The sequence below is a fragment of the Marmota monax genome, unplaced genomic scaffold, assembly GCF_021218885.2.
Source record: "Marmota monax isolate L192 unplaced genomic scaffold, Marmota_monax_Labrador192_F-V1.1 WCK01_AAM20220418_F8-fsc00021, whole genome shotgun sequence".
In the NCBI taxonomy this organism is placed as follows: domain Eukaryota; kingdom Metazoa; phylum Chordata; class Mammalia; order Rodentia; family Sciuridae; genus Marmota; species Marmota monax.
The window spans coordinates 26,112,912-26,133,837 of record NW_026695228.1 but is presented as its reverse complement, the minus strand read 5'-3'; the positions used below and the strand labels follow the sequence as shown (position 1 = coordinate 26,133,837).

General features: G+C 57.2%; 1 protein-coding gene across 4 annotated transcripts; it reads right to left on the bottom strand.

Annotated features, from left to right (window-relative positions):
- Positions 1–508: 508 nt before the first annotated feature.
- Positions 509–20,326, bottom strand: Kank2 (KN motif and ankyrin repeat domains 2). 4 transcript variants are annotated; one of them, XM_046436739.2, is made up of 14 exons: positions 20,223–20,326; positions 18,456–18,694; positions 17,510–17,625; positions 15,650–16,861; positions 7,448–7,615; positions 7,260–7,362; positions 6,070–6,306; positions 5,419–5,506; positions 4,761–4,980; positions 4,327–4,469; positions 3,697–3,897; positions 3,532–3,621; positions 3,203–3,295; positions 509–1,661 (listed from the first exon to the last, which is right to left on the bottom strand). In XM_046436739.2, exons 3-13 carry the CDS (start codon positions 17,544–17,546, stop codon positions 3,230–3,232), a joined length of 2,565 nt encoding a protein of 854 aa, XP_046292695.1. In that variant the 5' UTR covers positions 17,547–17,625; positions 18,456–18,694; positions 20,223–20,326; the 3' UTR covers positions 509–1,661; positions 3,203–3,229. The 4 variants fall into 4 exon arrangements, with proteins under 4 accessions (XP_046292695.1, XP_046292694.1, XP_046292696.1 ...); XM_046436738.2 differs by having other exon boundaries at positions 18,471–18,694; XM_046436740.2 differs by having other exon boundaries at positions 18,497–18,694.
- Positions 20,327–20,926: the final 600 nt, after the last annotated feature.

Below are 20,926 nucleotides of genomic sequence, written 5' to 3'. Positions count from 1 at the left end.
TGGGCCAAAGGGCTGCTTCTGGGAGCTTGGACACAGCACCTGCTCGCTCACCTGGGGTTTTCTCTAGTTTCACACGCACCCCACCCACCCACCCACCCACCCCGTCCTGGACCGCCCAAGCCTTCTTGTCCAAGCATAGACTGACCTTCTACAAAAATCCAAGCAAGCCAGGCTACAGCAAGCCCAGAAGCCTGCTTCTCTAGGTGAGCAGACAGCTCCCGGCTCTATTTCATGAACCCGTGCGCTCCTGGGGCTCACTCTGTCCTGCTGGGCTGGGGCTTCAAAGCCCTGTGGACCTGGAGGGCAGGACGGCCTCGGGAGGCCTTAACAAGGCACACTGAAGAGCTTGGAAGCCTGATCTTTTTCCTGCTTCCCGAGGAAAGGAACAGGAAGGAGAACCACATTGAGATTCTGGGGACAAAACAGACCCAGAAGGAAACCATAAGCCTCTCTGGCGAGCCCTGTTTCCAGCAGGCTCTACTCCAGGCAGCTCCGGAAAGTCTCTAGGTTGTTTGAAAAAAAAAAAAAAATCCAGCTGCCCTTTGTTTGGTTTTCGGCAGAGGCCTGTCTCTTTAAGTTTGCTGGGAGTCCTCTGGGGGCAGCCAACTTTTAATTGTGTACACATGGGGTTTGTGGAGCCTGCCCTATGCTTTGCCAACAAACACATTCCCTGTTTTCTCTCCTTTGAGGAGAGAAATTCTGGAGACCTGTGGAGGAAGAGGAGGGCCCTGTAACCACGGTTCTGGGCTCTGGATGTAGCAGCCACTCTGAGAACTGGATCTTTTTCTTTCAACTCTAGGTCTGAAGGATTTTCTAGGAAACTGCTATTTGCCAGGGCCTCTGTACAGGGGCGGGATGGATTTCTGGGTCATTTCTCCTTGTGAACGGGTTACCTACAAGTCAGAGGCTACCAGGGCACAGGCCGCAGGGTCCTGAGTCCCCCAACTTGAGTGGGAGTGATGCTGGCAGACACAACAAGAGAGAAGGGCTCAGCTTTCTGCCCAGGGGGTGATGTGACAGGGCGGAAGCTATTCTGTGAAGCAAGAGAAGAAATATCCCCTAGAAAGCCACCTGGAGTGGGGGCAACAGACGCTATAACTGGACAGTTAGTACGAGTGGGGGAGGCGGGGGGTGGGCAAAGCCACTCGAGTGATGACCGTGCCTTGACATCCAGGATTACAGGAGCACACACAATTCCAGTGACTTTCAAATTTGGCAACACACAGGAGGATCGTGCCCCTCCCCCGACAATGATTCAAAAATATAAAATTTTCCCCTCCTCCGCCCATAATTGCCGGCTGATTGTTCTCAACGTTCTTTATAAAACCCACACCCCAGCCAACAGCCACTGGCGCCGCTTTAGACAAGAGTTTAGCTTTGCTCTGGGCCGCTGCTTTGAACTTGGGTGCCGGAAAACCAACTGGAGCAGGAGTCCCCTGCGCGTCCGTGTCCTGGGCTCCCTGGGGACGCGGAGGGAAAACTGTTTGCCTTCCAGACTTGGGCCTGGGGGCGTGGGAGGAAGCCCGAGGAGGAGAGAGGGGCAGAGAGGAGACAGGACGGCTGGCGGGCCAGTGGCCCCAAGGGAGGCTCCGGCCTCCCTCCCTTGGCTACTCTTCGGCGGAGGACGACGCCAGGTTCTCGTCATCTGACATCGGGGCGAACTGTAACGAGAAGCCAGTGCTCTTTGTTTGGTGTTATTTCAGATCCCCTTTCTGAGGCGTGGACATTAGGGCTGGCCTGTGGATGTGGTGGGTGGGCCTGCCCTGCGGGAGGTGTAGCTCTTGGCTTCAAATAAGGGATGCCTTGAAGAAACAAAGGCTGGAGGACTGTCACTGGGGATAAGAGATGGAGGGGATGCAGGCAGAGCGTGTGTGTGTGCGTGCGTGCATGTGTGTGTGTGTGTGTGTGTGTGTGACCTGATCCCAGAGGCTGGCAGAGGCAGCTGGAGGAACAGTAAGTGCGAAGGTCCTGGGGCAGAAGCAGAGGAGCTGTGATACGGGTACCCTGGCAGGAGCGGGGAAGGGTGGCTGCATAGGGCCTGATGGGCTCCCAGAAGGACTGTGGCCTTTTCTCCAGTGAGGCAGGAGTCGTAGACTGTTGAGAGTGGAGAGAGGTGCCCTGACTCCAGTGTCCACAGTGGCCTCTGGCTGCTACGGGGGGACAGGCTGGAGGTCGGGGAGTAGGGCGAGGCCAGGAAGTGGGGGCCAGGGTGGAAGATACCGCAGTGAGTGGTCCAGGTGATGGATGAGGGTCTGTCCCTCAGGGGTCTCTGGGGACAGGGCCACAGGTCAAACTGCAGGGACATTTAGGACACTAGAGGCCCTGTCACTCCCATCTTCTAGTTGGAAGCAGGCCCACAGCGATTCCCTGTGGGACAGGACTGAGGCCCCGCGGCCCGACACCCTGAACAGGGCACAAGGGTAGTGGGGATGTAGGAAGGCGGGGCTCCGTGGGAGCTGGGGTGAGTGGGAGACGGGCGGTTGTCTGGGCAGTCGCGGCCCTGGGCCCCCTTAGGCAGTTCCTCTGTCTGTTCTGGGCATGGAACCCAGGGCCTCATGCCTGCTGGGCGGGCACTCTACCACTGACAGAGTCTTGCTCAGGTGTCTAGGCTGGCCTCAAACTTGCAATCCTCCTGCCTCTGCCTCCCAAGTTACTGGGATTATAGTGTGTGCTGCCATGCCCAGCTAAGGCAGGATTTGGGGAAAAAAAAACAAACCAAGATTTCTGTGGTCAAATAAAAGAAATGCTGAGTACGCAGAGTTAGGTTTCTTTTCAGTGAGGTTTTCTAGGACTTTAATATGCTGACATGTTGAAGTCTAAGCCAAAGTCCTCACTCTGGCCCACCCTGGTCTCCCACAATCTGCCACGTCACTCTGCCCTTGCCTCTTCCTCTTGGGCTCCCTGATGCTTCGTAAATGCACAGGCACATTCCTGCCTCAGGGCCTTTGCATGGCTGCCCCTTGTGCTTAGATGGCCACGTGACTCACTCCCTCACTTCTTCAGATACAGGCTGAAATGTCACTTTTTTTTTTTTTTAAATATTTTTTTAGTTGTTGATGGACCTTTATTTTTTTTTTAATTTATTTGTATGTGGTGCCAAGAATCAAACCCAGTGCCGCACGCATGCCAGGCGAGCGCGCTACCGCTTGAGCCACATCCCCAGCCCCAGGAAATACAGTCTTCAAGCTATGGTTTGACTTACGATTTCTTTGTTTGAAACACGGTCTTGCTATGTTGCCCTGACTGGCCTTGAACTCCTGGTCTCAAGCGATCCTCTTGTCTCAGCTTCCCATACCTTATGATTTTGTGGGGAAGGTACCAGGGATTGAACCCAGAGGTGCTTTAATACTTAACTACATCCTCAGTCCTTTCTGAGACCAGGTTTGGTTAAATTGCAGAGGCTGCCTCAAACTTGTGATCCTCCTCTCTCGGCCTCCCAAGTCACTGTGATTACAGGCGTGAGCCACTGCGCCTGGCCTACCACCCACTCTTCACATACACCTGTCACCTCCCACCCTGCCTGAGACTCACCGAGCACTTGATGTTCATGCGGGAGTACAGCATGGACGCGATCTCGCTCTGCCCGGCATCCAGGGCCACCATGAGAGCGGTGCTCCCATCCTGCAAAGAAGCCGCTGCTGTGCTACTGCCTGGTCACACTCCACCCTCCCGGGGAGCCCCTGGGCGGGCACTTACGCGGTCGGTGAGCGAGATGTCACAGCTGGGCACAGCCAGCAGCAGCCCCGCGATCTCCTTGTGGCCGTGCTCACAGGCACACATGAGCGCCGTGGAGCCGTCATCGTCCTGCACGTTGACGTCCGCCTCGCAGGTCAGGAGGGCTTTCACCACATCCACTCGCCCGTGGCTGACCGCCAGCATCAGGGCTGTCTGCCCCGCCTGGGCAAGGACCATGGTCATAGTCCATGTGGGACCAAAGGTACGAGGCCCCGGCTCCAGAACCTTCCAGGGCTTCCCTGTGCTCCTGTGCTGAGCGCCCCAACTTGCTGCATCCCCCCTTCCCAGCATCCCATGGGGTCTTGGCTGTCCTACTCTTCTTTTTTTGGGGGGAGGGACAGTGCTAGGGATGAACCCAAGGCCCTGCGGCCACACGGCAGGTCATGAAGAGCAGGGCTCTGCAGCTGGACCACAGTTCAGATCCTACCTCCTGGACTCTGACCTCGAGGAGTGAGGCAGCCCTCTGAGCCTGTGGAGTGGCCGCTCCCCGGAATGGGAGCTGAGGGCACCGCTGGGCCTGGCACGCAGTGGGGGCTCACTCAAGGGGCCAAGCTCCCCAGGCCTGTGCAGGCCCAGGGCCCCTGTACCTACCTGGCTGGCTTTGGCGTTGACATCTCCAAGCCGGAAGAGCTGAATGACAGTCTCAATGTCATCCTGGGTCTTCAGGGTGGCCAGGGCGGTGAGCATGATGGGGCTGTAGCCCGCGCGGTTCTGCTTGTCCACCTGGCAGACACCTGCATGGTGGGGAGGGGACCTGGTGGATGACAGCCCTGGGACCGCCAGGCCTCCACCATCAGAAGGGAAGCCGCCTTCCCTCCCGGCCCTGAGCGCCACTGCGCTCTCCTCCTTCCGTCTAGGCGCTGCCTAATTGCTCCCTGGAAGTCCTCCCTGCCCCGGGGGTCCCCACTGCCATCATACAGCTAGACGAGGGGTCCTTACGAACAGAAGGAGATGCGCCTCCTCCACCAGAGGGGAGGCTGTGTCCCCCAGGGAGGCTGGGCCCCCTTCGGGCCACCCGCGCTCACCGCTGTCCAGCAGCTGCCGCACCACAGGGAAGTTGGCGTGTGACACGGAGTAGTGCAGCGCCGTGTTGCCGTTGCTGTCGGCGATGTTGACCACGTAGTCCAGCAGCCGCGCGGACATGGCCCGGAAGGTGACCAGGTGGCGCCGCACCAGCTCGGGGTGTGCATCGCTGCGGCACGCCAGGCGCAGCCACTCCTGCAGCACCGTGGTGTAGGCCACTTTCTAGGTGGGGGAGGGGCGAGAGGGACAAAGGCCCGGATGGGGGAGGTCTTCCCCCCAGAGGAGCCCCTGGAGCCAACTGAGGTGCCCCCCACCCTGCACAGGGCTCTGAGGGACAGCACCCCATCTCACTAAGACCCTCAGGGCGGGTGTAGACACGGGATGCCTTCCCAGAAGGCCGCCTCTGCCTGGAGACCACCTCCGAGGGCAAGAGCAAGGCAGCCCCTCCCCTCAGGCCGCAGAAGCAAGAGCAACCACTGAACCGGGGCCCCCTCTGCCTCCCTGGCCCGTCTCCAGGGTCCACGGCTCAAGTCCCACCCATCCCAGACCCCCGGCTGTGGGTCTCAGGGTCCTCACTAGGCAGATGGAGGGGGCCACCAAGGGCAAGCAGCAGCCAGGAGTGGTGGGATGGGATGGGGGTCTGCTTAGGGCTCAGCCTACCAGCTCCCGCTCCGTGAGGGCGTTGGGGTTGCCCAGGTACTTCTCCAGGGCCAAGCAGGCCGAGATGAGGTCGGGGCTCAGCTCCATCCTGCCAAAGAACAAGAGGACCTTGGTCTGAGCGCCAGGTCCCTTGGACTCCTGTCCCCACCCCATGTCCAGCTGGGAAGCTTGAGGAGTGCTCTCCACTGTGGCACCCATGAAGTCCTGCCAGGGTCAACTGAAGGGCGGCACTGCAGACCCTCTTCACCAGGGTCACGGGGAACACACAGGTTACAGGACAAAGTGGACATGTGGGCTGGGTCATTCCAAATGGCCAGGAGTGAACAGAAAGTCTTTCCTCAGGGCAGATTTTTTATCAGGAAAAAAAAAAAAATAGGAGACATAAAAAAGTAGAATGGGTGTTAGAGTACATGCCCCAAAGAAGAGGAGTGGTAAGGAGAGACTTTTGTCTCCTAAAACCTAACACCAGGAGCTAGAAAGAGGCTTTGATGGCCTCCAGAACTTTGGATGCTCAGGAGAAAGCACTTGTTCGCTAATTCCCACTACAGTGTGCATGACTGGTAGGTGGGCTCTCAGAGGGCTTGGCTGGATCTGAGAAAGAGACTCAACCGTCCTCACCCTCTCTGAATCTCTCCCACCCAGAAAACTGACCGGATCTCCTCCTCCGAGTTGGATCCCGAGGCCCCCTCAGCTGTGGGTACATGCTGAGACTCCCGAGATAACTGACACTCTTGCCGGCTGGTCTTGGCCATCGCTGTCCCTGGCCTGAGCTGGGGCACTGAGGCCACACTTGGAACCCTGTCTTCGGGCTCTGTGGCCTCGTTCTCTGTGCTGTCATTATCTGAGAAGTTCTCAGCTGTGCTGGAGTCTTCCGATGAGGACTCATACCTGGGGAGGAAGGAAGGCAGGTGAGGAGATGCACATCCAGGAAGGGACGGCAGCTGGCATCCCGTCCACGCTGCAGGAACAGCAGCTGTGACTGGCCACGCCGGGTGCTGCTCTACAACTTCTATCTCTATGCCCCCTGCCCCTGCCCCGTGGGTGTCACCAACTCGACCTGCACCTGCCTTGCACAGGACTTTCTGGGCTCCTTGCTGCTCCTGGACACCCTAAGCTCCTGGGTGGCACTGGAGGCTCCCACTGGCCATGGCTGCCTCGGCGTCCTGCTTCTCTATCTGCCTCCTCCTGCCTGGGCTGGCGCCTCTATCAGCAGCGCCCTCCCACACCCCGCCCTTCACTTTGCCTGCTCCTACTTGTCCTCTGCTTCTGGGACTCCTATGGGTCAGGGCCAGCAGTGCCTCCTCAGAGGCTCCATCCGGCCTGGAACCTGCTCTCAGGACCCACTGCCCCACTGGATCAAGGCTGCATCAGAGCAGGGAGTGGAATCGGCATCTCCCAGGGGCTAGGCCAGCCACAAGCTCTGGAGCCAGGGCAAACTCCTGGTCACTGAGTTTTGTTTTTTGGTACTAAGAATTGAACCCAGGGGCCCTTTACCATTGAGCTACACCCCCAGTCCTTTTTTATTTTTAAATTTTCAAACATGATCTTGCTCAATTGCTTAAGGCTTTGCTAAATTGCTGAGGCAGGCCTCAAACTTGCCATCCTCCTGCCTCAGCCTCCCTCACTGGATTACAGGTGTGCACCACCATACCTGGTCTCCTGGATCACTACCCCTGCTAGACACGTAGCTTCCTCAGGCCTGTCTCCTCATCTACCTGTTGTCATTTGAGTCAATGGATTAGCCCAAGTGGGGGACTTAGAATAAGGTGTTTATTATGCTCTTTCTTCTGCATGAATGAACTGAAAAAAAGGGAAGGGCTGAGGGATGGGGGTCCTCTCACCCGCCGTTGACGCCCACGAACTGCAGGCTCCTGCGCCGGGCCTCGGGGTCCGCGGGCTCCTCTTTCCGCTTCATGATGGACCGCACTCCGGCCAGGGAACCGCCTAGAGGGAGGACTGCGTCACAGAAAGAGCTCAACCCATCCTGGTCACCCTGGTCCTGTCCCCCTCCATGGCCACCACCCCTTACCTGCACCCCTGGCCTCCTCCAATTCGCTAGAGGCCACCTGCCTGGTGGGCTCCCTGCTGGTGCAGTCACCCGTGGGCTCCTGGCCTGTGCTCTTCTCGGGCTCCACCTGGGCGGCGGCTGCTGCAGACCCTGGCGGGGACGAGGACTCTGTAGGTGCCTGAGAGAGACCTGGAAGGACACGAAATGAGGTGTCTGCTGAGGGTCACAACAAGCAAATGACAACAGTTGTGACAGTTGCTGCTTGTCACTCACATGTCCTGAGCCAGGTGCTCTCACAAGGGCTAAGTCTTACATTGTGTCATCTGGAGGGTCAGGCTATGGCAGGGGAGGAAACTGAGGCATAGCGACTCTTAGAGGTGAGGCTGGGACAAGAGCTCCAAGGTCACCAGCAAGTGGGTGGCAAAATCCTACACTAACCCTAGTCTGTGGCTTGCCCTGCAGCTGATCAGGGACAGGGTCCCTGTGGCCCTACAGGGCTGGCTTGGGAGTCCCCGCCCTGATGCTGTATGAAGTATTCAAGCAGATGACACATCTTACCTCATGGCATCACCACTGTGCAGACGAGAGAAGGCAGAGTGACATGAAGGGCTTACCACAATCCCAGCATGTCAAGAGCCCTGGAGAAATACTTGTTACTTCCAGATTACTGTAAACTCCTTTTTTTTTTTTTTGGTAGTGGGGATTGAACCTCAGGGGCTGTCTACCACTGAGCCACATCCCAGTCCCCTTTTAAGTAGCATTGTGTTTTAGAATTCATTTCGTGTTCAGTTTTTCTTCTTTATTTATTGGTACCATGAACTGAATCCAGGGGCACTTAGCCACTGAGCCCCAGCCCCGGCCCTTTTATGTTTTGAGAGAAGGCCTTGCTAAGTCGCTCAGCACCTTGCCACTGCTGAGGCTGGCTTTGAACCTGTGATCCTCCTTTCTCAGCCTCCCTAGCTGCTGGGATTACAGGTGTGTGCCACCACGCCCCTGTTTATTTTCTTTTTTGGGCTGGAACCCAGGGCCTCGTGCATGCTGGGCAAGTGCTCTTACCACTGAGTGACATCCCTGGCCTCCTGACTTTTTCTTTTAGACCTTAATAATAAATTCACATTAAACACACTGGATAGCCAAGTGGAACATGTGGGGAGGCAGATGACCATTCCCAGGCTTTGTATTTATTATTTGGTACTGGGGATTGAATCCAGGGGAGCACAACCACTGAGCTATACCCATCCTTATTACTTTTTTTTTTTTTTTTTTTTACAGGAAGGGAAAAAAACCACAAAATGTATCTATGAGCCAGGCACAGTGACACATGCCTGTAATCCCAGCGGCTTGGGAGGCTGAGGCAAGAGGAACACAAGTTCAAAGCCAGTCGCAGCAAAAATCAAGGCACGGAGCAACTCAGTGAGACTCTGTCTCTAAATAAAATTTAAAAATGGGCTGGGGATGTGGCTCAGGGGTCGAGTGAGTGCCTGAGTTCAATTCCCGGTGCCGCCCTCCCCCCAAAAAGCATTACATGCCTAAAGCATGGGAGTGTTGGATCCCCTGATTTGACGTTAGGCAGGCATTGCTTTAATCATCAGGAAAGTGAGGCCACAATGGCTATTAGGAACCTAGGACTTGGGGCTGAGGTGCAGCTCAGTGGAGGAGCACCTGCCAAGCCCAGGAGACCCTGGGCTCCATCCTCAGCACTGCAAGAAAGAAACAAAGGTTCAACTGGTAAGTTTTACGTGTATTTATCACAGTTGAAATGCTTCCTAAGTAGGTTGAGGACAAAGGTGACTTCCTAGGCACAATCCCTGGGTCATCTGCCGCCCAAGCTGGGATAGTGACAGCAGGGGGCTAATGCACCAGCCCAGCAGGCGGGAGAGGGAATGACCGTCCAGCCTCCGCCGTGCCAGGCTGCCCTGTCTCAGGATCCATTCAGGCCCCCAGGCCACACATGGCCTCGGAGTTGCCACTTCCGCGGGGTGTGGGGTTTCCCCTTCCTGCCACTGGGCACAGCTGCTGAAGGCCAGTGCTTTGAAGTTCCCTTAATGGATACAATCTTCTTGACACATGCAGTATGACTTCCTTAAGTTCACACGCAACACTCAAGGGTAGCGGAGAAGGGAGAGAGGCCCCGAACAGGCCAGGGTGGGAGGGCGGGGCTGCAGGTGACACTGGGCCTAGGGACAGTTGGACCCAGGGTGTGGTCGAGGCTTGCACTCCCATGGGAGTCAGAGGCAAATGCCAGTGTACGTGAATTCCCCGATTATTTTATTATATGTTTAACATTTATTGTTATTTTTTATGCAGTATTGAAGATGGAACCCAGGGCCTCGTGCATTCGAGGCAAGTGCTCTACCTCCCAGTGACACACCTGGCCTCGTTTTCTTTTAAACCTCGACAATAAACCCACGTTAAACACACGGTATAGCCAAGTGGAATGTGTGGGGAGGCAGATGGTCATTCCCAACCTTTGTGTTTATTTTTTATTTTGGTGCTGGGCACTGAAACCCAGGGGCGCACGGCCACTGAGCCACATCCTCAGCCCTTTTTCTTTTTTTTTATTTAGAAACAGGGCCTCGCTAAGTTGCTTAGGGCCTCGCTAAGTTGCTGAGGCTGGCTTTGAATTTGCGATCCTCCTGCCTCAGCCTCCTGAACCACTGGGATTATGTGCACATGGTTGTCACTCCCCATCTCTGCCCCAGACTCAGGGCTCCTGACTTAGAGTCACAGGAGAGAGAACAGATGAGACGGAAGCACAGGCTCGTGAAATCGGTCAGACATAAGGTGCAGACAGACTCCACTCACTGGAGGTGCCAGAGTCACCAGACCAGAGAGACAGAAATAGAGTAGGCAGAGCGGGGTACAGGGCTGGGGGGCTGGGGATCAGCGTTTAACGGGGAAAGAGGTGAACGCTCCGGAGCTCGAGGTGGGGATGGCTGAACGACAGTGGGAACGAGCTCCCGGCCATGAATGAACAGTCCCCTTAAAATGGTTCAACTAATAAATTTTATGTTGTGTGTTTCACCATCAGTTTTTGGGGGGAGGCGTTGCTGGGGACGGAACCCAGGGCCATGGGCACTAGGCGAGTGCTCCGTCCCCGGGCTCCACCCTGGCCCAGTTCCATTGCTTAAAAATATAAAAACATTTCTCAGCTGAGGGCCACAAAAACAGGCGACAGGTCATCGTCTGCCACTCCCTATTCTGGATGATGCCAAGAACCTCTGAAAGTTCCTCCTAGACAAATGGACGAAGGCTCATTAGACACACAGGGAGATGCTCAGCCGCACTGGAAACCAGAGAAATGCAAATTCCAACAAGGAGCGAGAACTCTGCACCAGCAAAAGGCGGGCAAAGCAAGAAAGGTGGATGGGCCTCGTATGGAGACACGGGGAGCCAGGCAGCAGCCCAGGCCCGGCGGAGGGCATCCCACGGGGCGTTGGCACAGACCACCAGACAGGACCCGGAGGCCAGGGAGAGAGTGGCCCTAGCATCGTCCACAGGAGCCAAAGGTGGAAGCTACCTCCTGGCTCCCACCATGAGGGGAGGAGATGGGGAAAGGCTGGAACTCCCCCAGGACAGAAATCTACTCAGCTTCTCGAAAGTGACAAACCAGATTTAAAAACACCAGTGTAGGGCTGGGGTGGTGGCTCAGGGGCAGAGCACTTGCCTGGCATGTGTGAGGCACTAGGTTCCACCCTCAGAACCACATATAAATGAAATAAAGGTATTGTGTCCATCTACAAGAAAAAAAAACAAAACCCACAAACCCACCAGCGTACGTGGAGACGTGGGGGACGGCTCAGTGGGAGAGCCGCAGCCAAGCTGCGTGAGGCCTGGTTCCATCCCCAGCACAGGGGGGAAAAAAGAGGAGGAAAAAAAATAAGAAAGAGATTTTTGTTTTTCTGAACACAATACCATTTAAGGAAATTAAACACACACAGGGCATATTTTCCAGTGACACCAAATATCTAAATAAACTTCTGAAAGGTGAAGAACCAGGAATGATAGCAAACGGGAGGGGAGGGCCGGGCGGGGTGGCATGCGCCTGTAGACCCAGCCACTGAGGCCGGGGGATCACAAGTTTGAGGCCCGCCTGGGCAACTCTGCGAGACCCTGTCTCAAAATAAAAATGGAAGTGACGCTGAGCGGCAGAGCACTTGCATTCCATGTGAGAGGCACAGGCTCAATCCCCAGCACCACATTAGGAAAAAAAAAAAAAAAGATGGGGGGAAGAAGTGGTGGAGGTGGGGGTACCTGAATGGCACAGAGGAGAGATGGGGAAGGTGTGGTCTATGGGCACAGTTTTTCTTTTCTATTTTTTCTTTTTTGGGTCCTGGGGATTGAACCCAGGGGCACTTAACTACTGAGCCCCACTCCCACCCCTTTTTTGGTATTTTATTTAGAGACAGGTCCCACTGAGTTGCTTAGAGCCTTACCAAGTTGCTGAGGCTGGCCTTGAACTTGGTGATCCTCCTGCCTCAGCCTCCCAGGGTTGCTTGGGATTATATGCATGTGCCACCATACCAGACAGTTTTTACATTTTTAAGTGGTTTGGGAAAAAAATAAAAGAATAAATGCTACAGGACATGTGGAACATATTTAAAAAATCGAATTTCAGCATGCACAAGTAAAGCTTCGCTGGGGCACAGCCAAGCTTGTTCCTTTATCCCTTGAGAAGGGTCTAGCTAAGTTGCCCAGGCTGGCCTTGAACTTGCACTCCTCCTGCCTCAACTTCCCCAGCTGCGGGACCAGAGGTGTGCACACAGCACCAGGCACGCCTGTTCCTTGACGTCTCACCGATGGCTGCTTCTGCACCATGAGGGCAGGAGGAGGCACTGAACTGGCTCAGCGTCCATACTTAACACTTGGGTTTTTTCCTTAATATTTGATAATGTCTCAATAAGGCAGGGAAAACGAGACGGAGACGGGTGAGCTGACGAGACAGAGAAGGTAGAGCCTGCAGAGTTGCAAAGCTGTCCGGTGGAGGACAGAAGGGACAGAGAAGAAATATACCAAAGCAAAGCAGGAGACCAGCGGGTGTGGCTTGCAAACTGGAGACTCAGGTCAACTCAATGCTGGGAGAACGTCTCGCGTGGTCCACCCTCTTTGCTTACGACAGGTTTCAGGAAGGGTATTTTCAAGGGCCTTCATGTCTTTTACTGAATTACTTTACATGCCCACGGCCTGGCGCTCTGTCCACACTTGGTGCAGTTCAATGACTTAAATTTTTAAAAATCAATTCTGGGCCAGGCATGATGGTGCATACCTGTAATCCGGGCTCCTTGGAAGGCTGAGGCGGGAGGATCACAAGTTTGAGGCCCTAAGGAACTTAGTGAGATCCTTTCTCAAAACAAAAAAATAAAAAGGGCTGGGGATGTGGCTCAGTGGTAAACTGCCTGTGGGTTCAATCCCCAGTATCAATCAATCAATCAATTAATCAATAATTGATTGTTTTGGGGGGCTGTAGCTCAGTGGTAGACCACTTACCTAGCACACTCAACACCCTGGGTCCCATCCCCAGCACCACAAAAGAAAAAGAGAAAAAAAATGGTGTCAGTATTTAAAAAATAGTGTGTCCAAAGAATTTGGACGAATAGAGAAAATGCTCCGAGGATCATGTTAAACTAAAGACAAAGTTTGAACGTTGGCTTTGAGAACCCTGGGCAAATTCCTTTACCTCCCCGGGCCTGGGTTTCCTCATCTGTAAAATGAGAATTAAAACATCAACACTTCATAGGGTCATTGTGAATTCAAAGGAATAAAATAAAATATGAAACAGGCATTAAATAACACCCTGGAATGCCATAATTTTCTTTTTTTTTTTTTCAGTACTAGGGATGGACTCCAGGGTGCTCTACCATGAGCTATGTCCCCAACCCTTTTTACTTTAATTTTTGGAGGTCAGGCCTCACTAAGTTCCTGAGGCTGGCCATGAACTTGCAATCCTCCTGCCTCAGCCTCCGGTGCTGCCGGAGTGACTGGTTCCGTTCGACACTTTGAGGAGTCCTTCTTCACCTCAGGGCCTTTGACCGCTTGGCCCTTGCCCAGAACACTGTTTCCTTTACTCCTCTGCCCACCTGGCTCCTTTGCATCTTGGTTGGGAGATGCCACAAGGCCTGGAGGTGACCTTGCACCCTGCCTCATGCCCTGGGCCCTGCTGACCATTTGACATGATTCCCACCTTTTTTCCCCTTTTTTTGTGGTGTTGGGGAGGGAACCTAGGGCTTCACACATGTAAAACCCTTGCTCTATCACTAAGCCGTGCCCTTGGCCGTGACAGAAGGCTCAGAGTGTTTCAGTAACAGACTGGCAGGACCCCAGTTTGTGGATGAGGACCTAAGGCACAGAGGGCTTACGCAGCATGCTGCGGGACCCAGGAGCAGGGAAGTCAGAGCTGAACCCAGGCCACCACCCTATCTAGCTGTCCCCAGTTCCACGTCTCTACTTTTTTGCTTTAAACACGTGAATTCCCTGAAGTGACATTTCCGATCACTGCAGTCTCTTATTCATTTGTTGCAGGGGCTTTTGTCTGTCTAGTTCACGATTGCATTCCCAGTGCCTACAACAGTCCAGCACCTAGTGGGCTCTCCATAAAGGTCTGCTAAATGAGATATCGAGACGAATGAATGTACTCCAGCTCTACCCAAGCAAGGCAAAGACCAAGGTTGCCTGCAGCAAGAGGGAGTGGAGTAAGCCACCAGGAAGGACCTTCAGGGACAGCGGCTTGCACAGGGGGTGGACACTGCTGTGTCTGTATGTCCTGCAAGCAGGAGGCCCCATGGCTGCCCTGGGAAGCATGTCTGGAATGGAGGGTGCCTCTCAGAGATTCCGAGGCTGGGCCGGGCGGGACCGCTGGCTGAAGGCCAGAGTCGCAGGGCTGGGTGTTTGGATGGACACGGAACAGAGGAGTGGTGTCCGGAGTTGGCCAGGAACAACACAGGGAAGTGAGAAAGCACAGCTGGGTCCCTGCCCTCAGTCCCTGCCATCCGGATGTTGGTTGGGCGCCGGGCAGCTGACCCTGCAGGCGGGAGGGGAATCTGGGACCCATCTTGGAGCCCTGCCCCAGGTTCAAGCTGGCCTGGGCTCAGATCCCGGCTCAGCTGCTTCCTGGCTGTGTGACACAGGGCAAGCGAGTGAAGCCTCAGTCTCCCCAGCTATAAACAGGTTGACCTAAAGTTACTAGCAGAAGCAGCAAGAAGCACTGATTGAGCACTTACTGTGTACGTGAATTCACCAGGGTTTCAGAGGTGGGAACCAGTACTATGCTACTTCACAGAGAGGTGAGCTGAGGCCCAGAGAGGTGGTATTGCTCACCCAGGTCACACAGCAGGAAGTGTAATCTAAACTCAGGCCCTCTGGCTGCACAGATGACCCCCCCCCTTGGGTAAAACACTTTGCACAGCATTTAGTACTCCTCAACGGGTACTCAATAAAGAACAGCTGTCATTATTATGAGTCATTCTGGTAGCTTCTCCCTGGGCCCTCAGGGCAGCAGTGCCTGGGCAGCTGATGTTCTGCACACCCTGCACCCACTTTCCTGGCATAAAGATTCAGCCCTTCTTCTGGAGCACCCCCTTCCTCTCTTAAAGGCCACAGAGCCTGGGTGGGGCTTCTCTTCCTTCAGGATCCAGGAATAGGCAATGAAGGGTGCAGTGACTGGCTCAGTCAATGAAGGCCACTCCTGGGACTTCGACTGGTACTATTTAGACTAAAGGGCTCCCTTTCCACTGAGCTGGAAGGAAAAAGCCCTGGAGTGATGGGGCCACCTTCCTCTGCCCATCTCCAGGGTAGGAAGGAGAATGACATTAACTTACAGATTCCTGATGGCATCTGAGCACTTGGATCCAGCTAAACCTGAGGCTGCCGGTTATATGAACAACCTGTTTCCTGTACCAGAGATTGATTCCCGCCGCTTACTGAATACACAAGGAGGGTTTCTGCCCAGCTAACCGACAGACTTACACAGAGCCTCCTCCAGATAACTCCTGTTCTGAACTTTACTATGAGCTATGCAGAAGGTCCCACGCTAGACACCCAATTTCTCCACATGGTCTCTACAGCCCTTAGGTCAGTGGCTCACTTGTTTGTGGATGAAAAGACAGAGGCTCTGAGAGCTGGATGATGCGGCTGGTGAAAGGCTGGGCCCTGCCACTCCCAGGGTGCAGGATGAGCAGTGGAGAGAAAGACAATCCACAGACTTTCCCCTCCCCCCGCCGCACTCACCTGCCGCCCCTTCGCAGCTCCGCTCTGTGATGCTGATCTTCTTGACCACGTGGACGTTGCTAGTGGACGCAGTGGGCACTGGGCACATGGTCTCCACCACCTCGTGGCTGCGGAACACAGGGGGGTTCTCTGCCCCTCCTGATGTCGCCAGGGCCCTCAGCCCCACTCCGTAAGGCTCCAGGCTCTGCGCTCTCTGTGCAGGGGCCCCAGCAGCTGTGCTGGCCGCCACCTCCACCTCCCTCGGCCCTTCCACCACCCGGACCGTGTCCACTCGGATTGGGCTGTCGGGCGGGGGCCAGGCCTGGGGCTGGGGCTCGGCCTGACTGGCCTGGGCTGCCTGCAGCTCCTGCAAGGCCTTTTTGAGCTGGGTCTCCAACACGGCGATCTTGGCATTCAGCGCCGCCTCCCCGTCGGGCACGCCCAAGTCCCGCTCGCGGACCCAGGTGCCCACACTCCGGGTCTCGAGCGCCGCCGGGTCGTCGGGCGGCTCCGGGAGGTCCAGGCAGAGCTCGCTGCGGCTACGGCTCCCGGTGGGGTGGCCCAGGAACTTCTGGCTCTTGAGCTGCACTGTGAGCTGCCGCTTCTCCTCCTGCAGCACCGACAGCTTCACCTGCAGCACAGGGATCAGCTTCACCTGCTCCTCCAGCTGCCTCAGCTTCCGCAGGGCACCGGCCATCTGCTCCCGCACGTGGGCCAGGTGCCCGGCGCTGGGCGGCACCGGCGTGGACAGTCCCGAGCTTCGAGGCGTGGGCGGTGGCAGCCCCACGCCCACCAGGGAGCCCGTGGAACCGGCAGCGCTGGGCGTCAGGGAGCCCAGGCCGGGGGGCGCGGCCGCCTGGTCCTCCAGGCGGCGCCGGGCGTCCAGCAGCGTGCGCTCCACGCGCGGGTTGAAGCCGGAGCGCGTCTCCAGGGCGCCGTACTGCGGGTAGAAGCCCCGGCCGCAGTAGGAGTAGGCCGAGTGGCGGCTGTCCCCGCTGGCGTTGGAGCACAGCGACTCGGTGGACGTCCACCAGGAGGCAGGGCCTCGCGGCAAGGAGCCCAGACGGGGACGGCGCTGCACAGCCACCCGCCGCAGCGTGTGGCCCTTCTCGATGTCGTCCACGTACTTGAGAAAGTCCAGGTCCAGGCGGTAGCCGTAGGGGGTCTCCACTGAGTAGGGTGGGTCAGGCTCCTTGGCGGGGAAGGCAGGCGGGGAGGCTGGGCCCGGGGTCCCTGGGGTGGAGAGAGAGGCCAGCACCTCTAAGCACCGCTGTCCCTCTGCCTGGGCCCAGGCAGGCCAGGTTCCATGTGCCTGAAGGCTGGAGCCCACCTGGTATTCCACACCGACTCCAGGTCACCCTCAGGCCTCCCAGGGCAAGGCTGAGCTCCCTGGAGACTGGGCGTCCTCCTGCCTGCCCTGAGACAGAGGGCCCGGACTGCCTCCCTCTCAGTCCCCCAGCAGGGCTGTCTCTTCCCCACACTCTCCCAGGACAGCGGGGCCCACCCCCAGAAGGAAAGGGTGTCCCACTCTGACTCTCTGTGCTGACCCTGTCTTGTGCCTCCCAAGTCCCCCAGCACAGGGATTTCTGGCCCCTTCAAACTAAACCCCTTCCCAGCGAGAAGTTTCCTTCCTTCAGATCCCCCGGCCACGGCAGGGCTGTACTTCTCCTGCCCAGGACCCCAGTGCTGCACCATGTCCCCCAACAGCCTCCCAGGACAGGTCCCTATCTCCCCCTTGGGTTACCCCTTCGTCCCAGCAAGATTCTGTCTCCTTCAAGTCCTCCCAGGGCTGGGCTGTGGCCTCCCCCTCGGCCCTCAGGGCAAAGCCCTGGCCAGAACTCCCAGGGCAGGGCCCTTCCCCCTCCCCCCCAGACCCCTGACCTGGGAAAGGGGCGGGCACATGCAGGACTTGGGCCATCTTCTTGTCTGCAGTTGTTCCTCAGGAGTCACTTGGGGGACAGTGAGTCAGACTGCCTGCAGCACTGGCTGAACGTTACCTGGGGAGAGGGGGTGGTGGAACGGGTCAGGAGGAGTCAGTCTGCAGGGGGAGGGGAATGTGGCCACACAGTGGCCCCACCCAGGTCTGGGACCCTCTCATATGCACACACCCTGCCAAGCCAAGGAAAGGCCCGGAACAAAGAAACCAAACCTAAGGCCTGCGTGCACATCTGTCCAGCCCCTGGACAGGCTCCAGCTGTTCCCACAGCCCTGCCTCCACACGCACCAGGGCCGGGGGCCCCAGGCCTGACAGCCCCACCCTTCCTGAACCCCCTCTCCTTAGCCCAGGCCTGGAGCTGGCCACAGAAAAAATTGGGGGCTAAGACAGGCTGGGGCGCTAACGGGGGACAGTCTTCCTGCAAGGATCTAAGAAGCCACACAGGGGTAGTGGACCCCTAGGCGACCCCAAGGCAGAGAGCCCTGATGGGGGGTAGGGAAAGTGGGAGGCACAAAGCCCTTCCCCTTTATGGAAACAATTTTCTCTAAAAATAAACAGTTTCACTGCTGGGCTACACAGAACTTCCTGCCCCCCCAGGATGTGTCCGGGCTTGGGGGTGCAGCAGGGATAGAGGGCTGGGGCGGAGGCCCGGGAAGCCATGGGGTGGAGGGGAGGAAGTAAGAGAGGGCGCCTGGAGGCTGCAAAAGGGAGGAACAATCAGGGCTTCTCACTAAACCCCCCTCAGCCCTGGAGACTAGCCAGGGCCCTTTTGTCCCCCAAACCCTGACTGAACTTGGCCAGTCCTTTCTGCAATCTGACTTCTAGCCACCTTGCTGCAGAACCCATAGCTCATCCCACAAAGAAAGTGAACCCTTTCTGGCATGAGGGTACCTGGGCAATGGGTACCTGTGAAGATGGACCAAGTGGGGCACCTGTTGGGCATGAAGGCGGGGTTGGGGTTCCAGGGACAGCTGAGTATGTCTTCTTGTCCTGTCTTGCTTAGTCTCTCTCCACGTCTTTCTCTTTCCACTCTTCTCTGCCTGTCTCTCCACCTCTCTGTCTCTCAGTCTCTCCACTTCTCTTTGCCTGTCTCTCCACGTCTCTGTCCTCGCTTCACTGGCTTTCCACACCTGGAATGCACGGTCACCAGTTTTTCCATCTGCCTGCAGCCTCACCCCCATGAGCAACAGGAAGTTGATCTGAAACATTTTCTGGGGACTTAGGAGAGACCTAGAGGCAGGGAGCAGGTTTGGTATAGCCTGGGGCAGGGGGAGCAGGTACACCCAGTAGGTGTAGCAAATACCATCAACACTATAACAATAGTCAAGGTGGGTAGTTATTTCTCTGGCTTACAGATGGAGAACCTAAGGGGGCAGAAAAGTGCATCGACTTGTTCGGGTCACTTGGGCAATGGAAAAGCCAATCAACTAGAACCCACCAAGCCACTCCCTGCAGACTCCACGGCCCTCTACCCATTTCCCAGACATGGAGGTCTGCAGGTCTCCAATTATCTGACCACCTTCCATGGCCAAAGAAAGAGACACTGGGAGTGTGGGGTGGTAGCATGTGGGTGGAAGGACTCCTGGGAGAACAGGAGGGGAAAGAAGGGTCAGGTAGGGGAGCTCAGGGAAGGGGTTAGGGATCTCCAAGAAGGGTCAGGTGGGGGAGCTCAGGGTAGGAGTATAGGGGTCTCCAAGAAGGGTCAGGTGGGGGAGCTCACAGGGAAGGGGTACAGGGGTCTCCAAGAAGGGTCAGGTGGGGAGCTCAGGGAAGGGGTACAGGGGTCTCCAAGAAGGGTCACGTGGGGAGCTCAGGGAAGGGGTACAGGGGTCTCCAAGAAGGGTCACGTGGGGGAGCTCAGGGTAGGGGTACAGGGTCTCCCCAAAGCACCTCCCTGCCAGCCAGGACATCTCCGGGGTTTTTCTGCCCCTCTCTCCGCCCCAAAGTTGGGGGCGAGGATACCCCGCCCCATGCAGGGAGGGGCGGGGCCTGCGGGGTCCCAGGCTAATAGCAAACAGCTGCCGCTCCCCACGCCGACCCAGCCGCCAGGCCGAGGCCCAGCCCGGCCGGACGCCGGGCCGCCTTCCCGCCGCCTGGGGCCTGGCCCCGCCGCAGAGGGCGGGAGGAGGGACAGAAGGGCGGGAGGGCAGGACAGGGGCCGAGAGAGGGAGAGATGCCGCGAAGGAGAGAGGTAGAGGGGAGGCAGGGGTGGGGGAGAGGGACAGGCAGGGCACGGTGGAGGGATGGAGGTAGATGCGGGAAGCGGGAAGTGGGGCTAGGGTCAAAGATGGGGAGGGGACAGGGGCGCGAGACCGAGATGCTCTCAGTCGGGAAAGTTCGGGACAGTTGAGGTTGGAGGCAGTGGTTCCTAAGGAACCACGAGGTTGTGCCCGGAGTTGGAGGTGGGGAAGGAACCGCACACGAACTCCGAACCCGACTCGAAGCCCGACCCAAGCCCGGGTCCTACTCGCCTGGCGCGCTCCGGCCGCCGCCGTCCCTGCGTCCCGCCGCCCTTGCGTCCTCCGCGCCGCCGCCTGGCCGCCCGGCCCTCGGGCTGGCCCCGCCCCTGGCCCCGCCCCCGGCAGGCCCCGCCCCTCGGGTGCCCCAGGCCAGTAGGGTCAAGGGAAAGGCAGAGTGGTGGGGTGGACGCGGTCTCACCTGCACGGCAGGTGTGTGTGCACGTCGCGGGTGCCCGACTCGTCCCCCTTTGTCCCCGCCAGCCGTCCCAGGGGCTGGATCCCCGATCGCTGGCCTCCCCCGCCCTCTGCATCTGGGCGGCCGCGGGGGGCGGGGCTGGCCGGGGCCCAGCTCGGGGAGGGCTCTGGGGCGGGCGCGGCGGCGGGAGGTCACCCTTCCCTCCCACCCCCTGCCCCGCGCAGGGCTGGAAGCGGCCCAGCACAGGCCTGGTACACGGTGGCGTGACCATCGCGGGCTGGGAGGGGGGCTGCTCTAGCGCGAGGCTGCATAGGCGGCGGCTAAGGCCTGGGCGCCAGAGTCAGCCAGACCTGGACTCCAATCCCAGGCTCATCCATCTTTTATTGCACTGAGCCCAAGTTTCCCCATCTGCAAAATGGGGCTAATCATGTCGTCAATCTGACAGGAATGTTGAGGAGATTGCTTAACCACTAGGCAGGAGCCCAATAGAGGTCCCTCAGTAAAAAAGCCCATAAATGGGGTGGCCACATTTTTTAAACTTTAAAAAGTTTCACCTTGCTGGGACTGAACCCAGGGCCCCATGCCTGCCAGGCAAATGCTCTGCCACTGAGCTACACCCCCATCGCGGGGTGGCCGGCTCTTCTGGAAGCACTCGGTGAGGACTTGATAAGTGTTGTTATTATTCCCAGTGGATTTGTGGATTATTT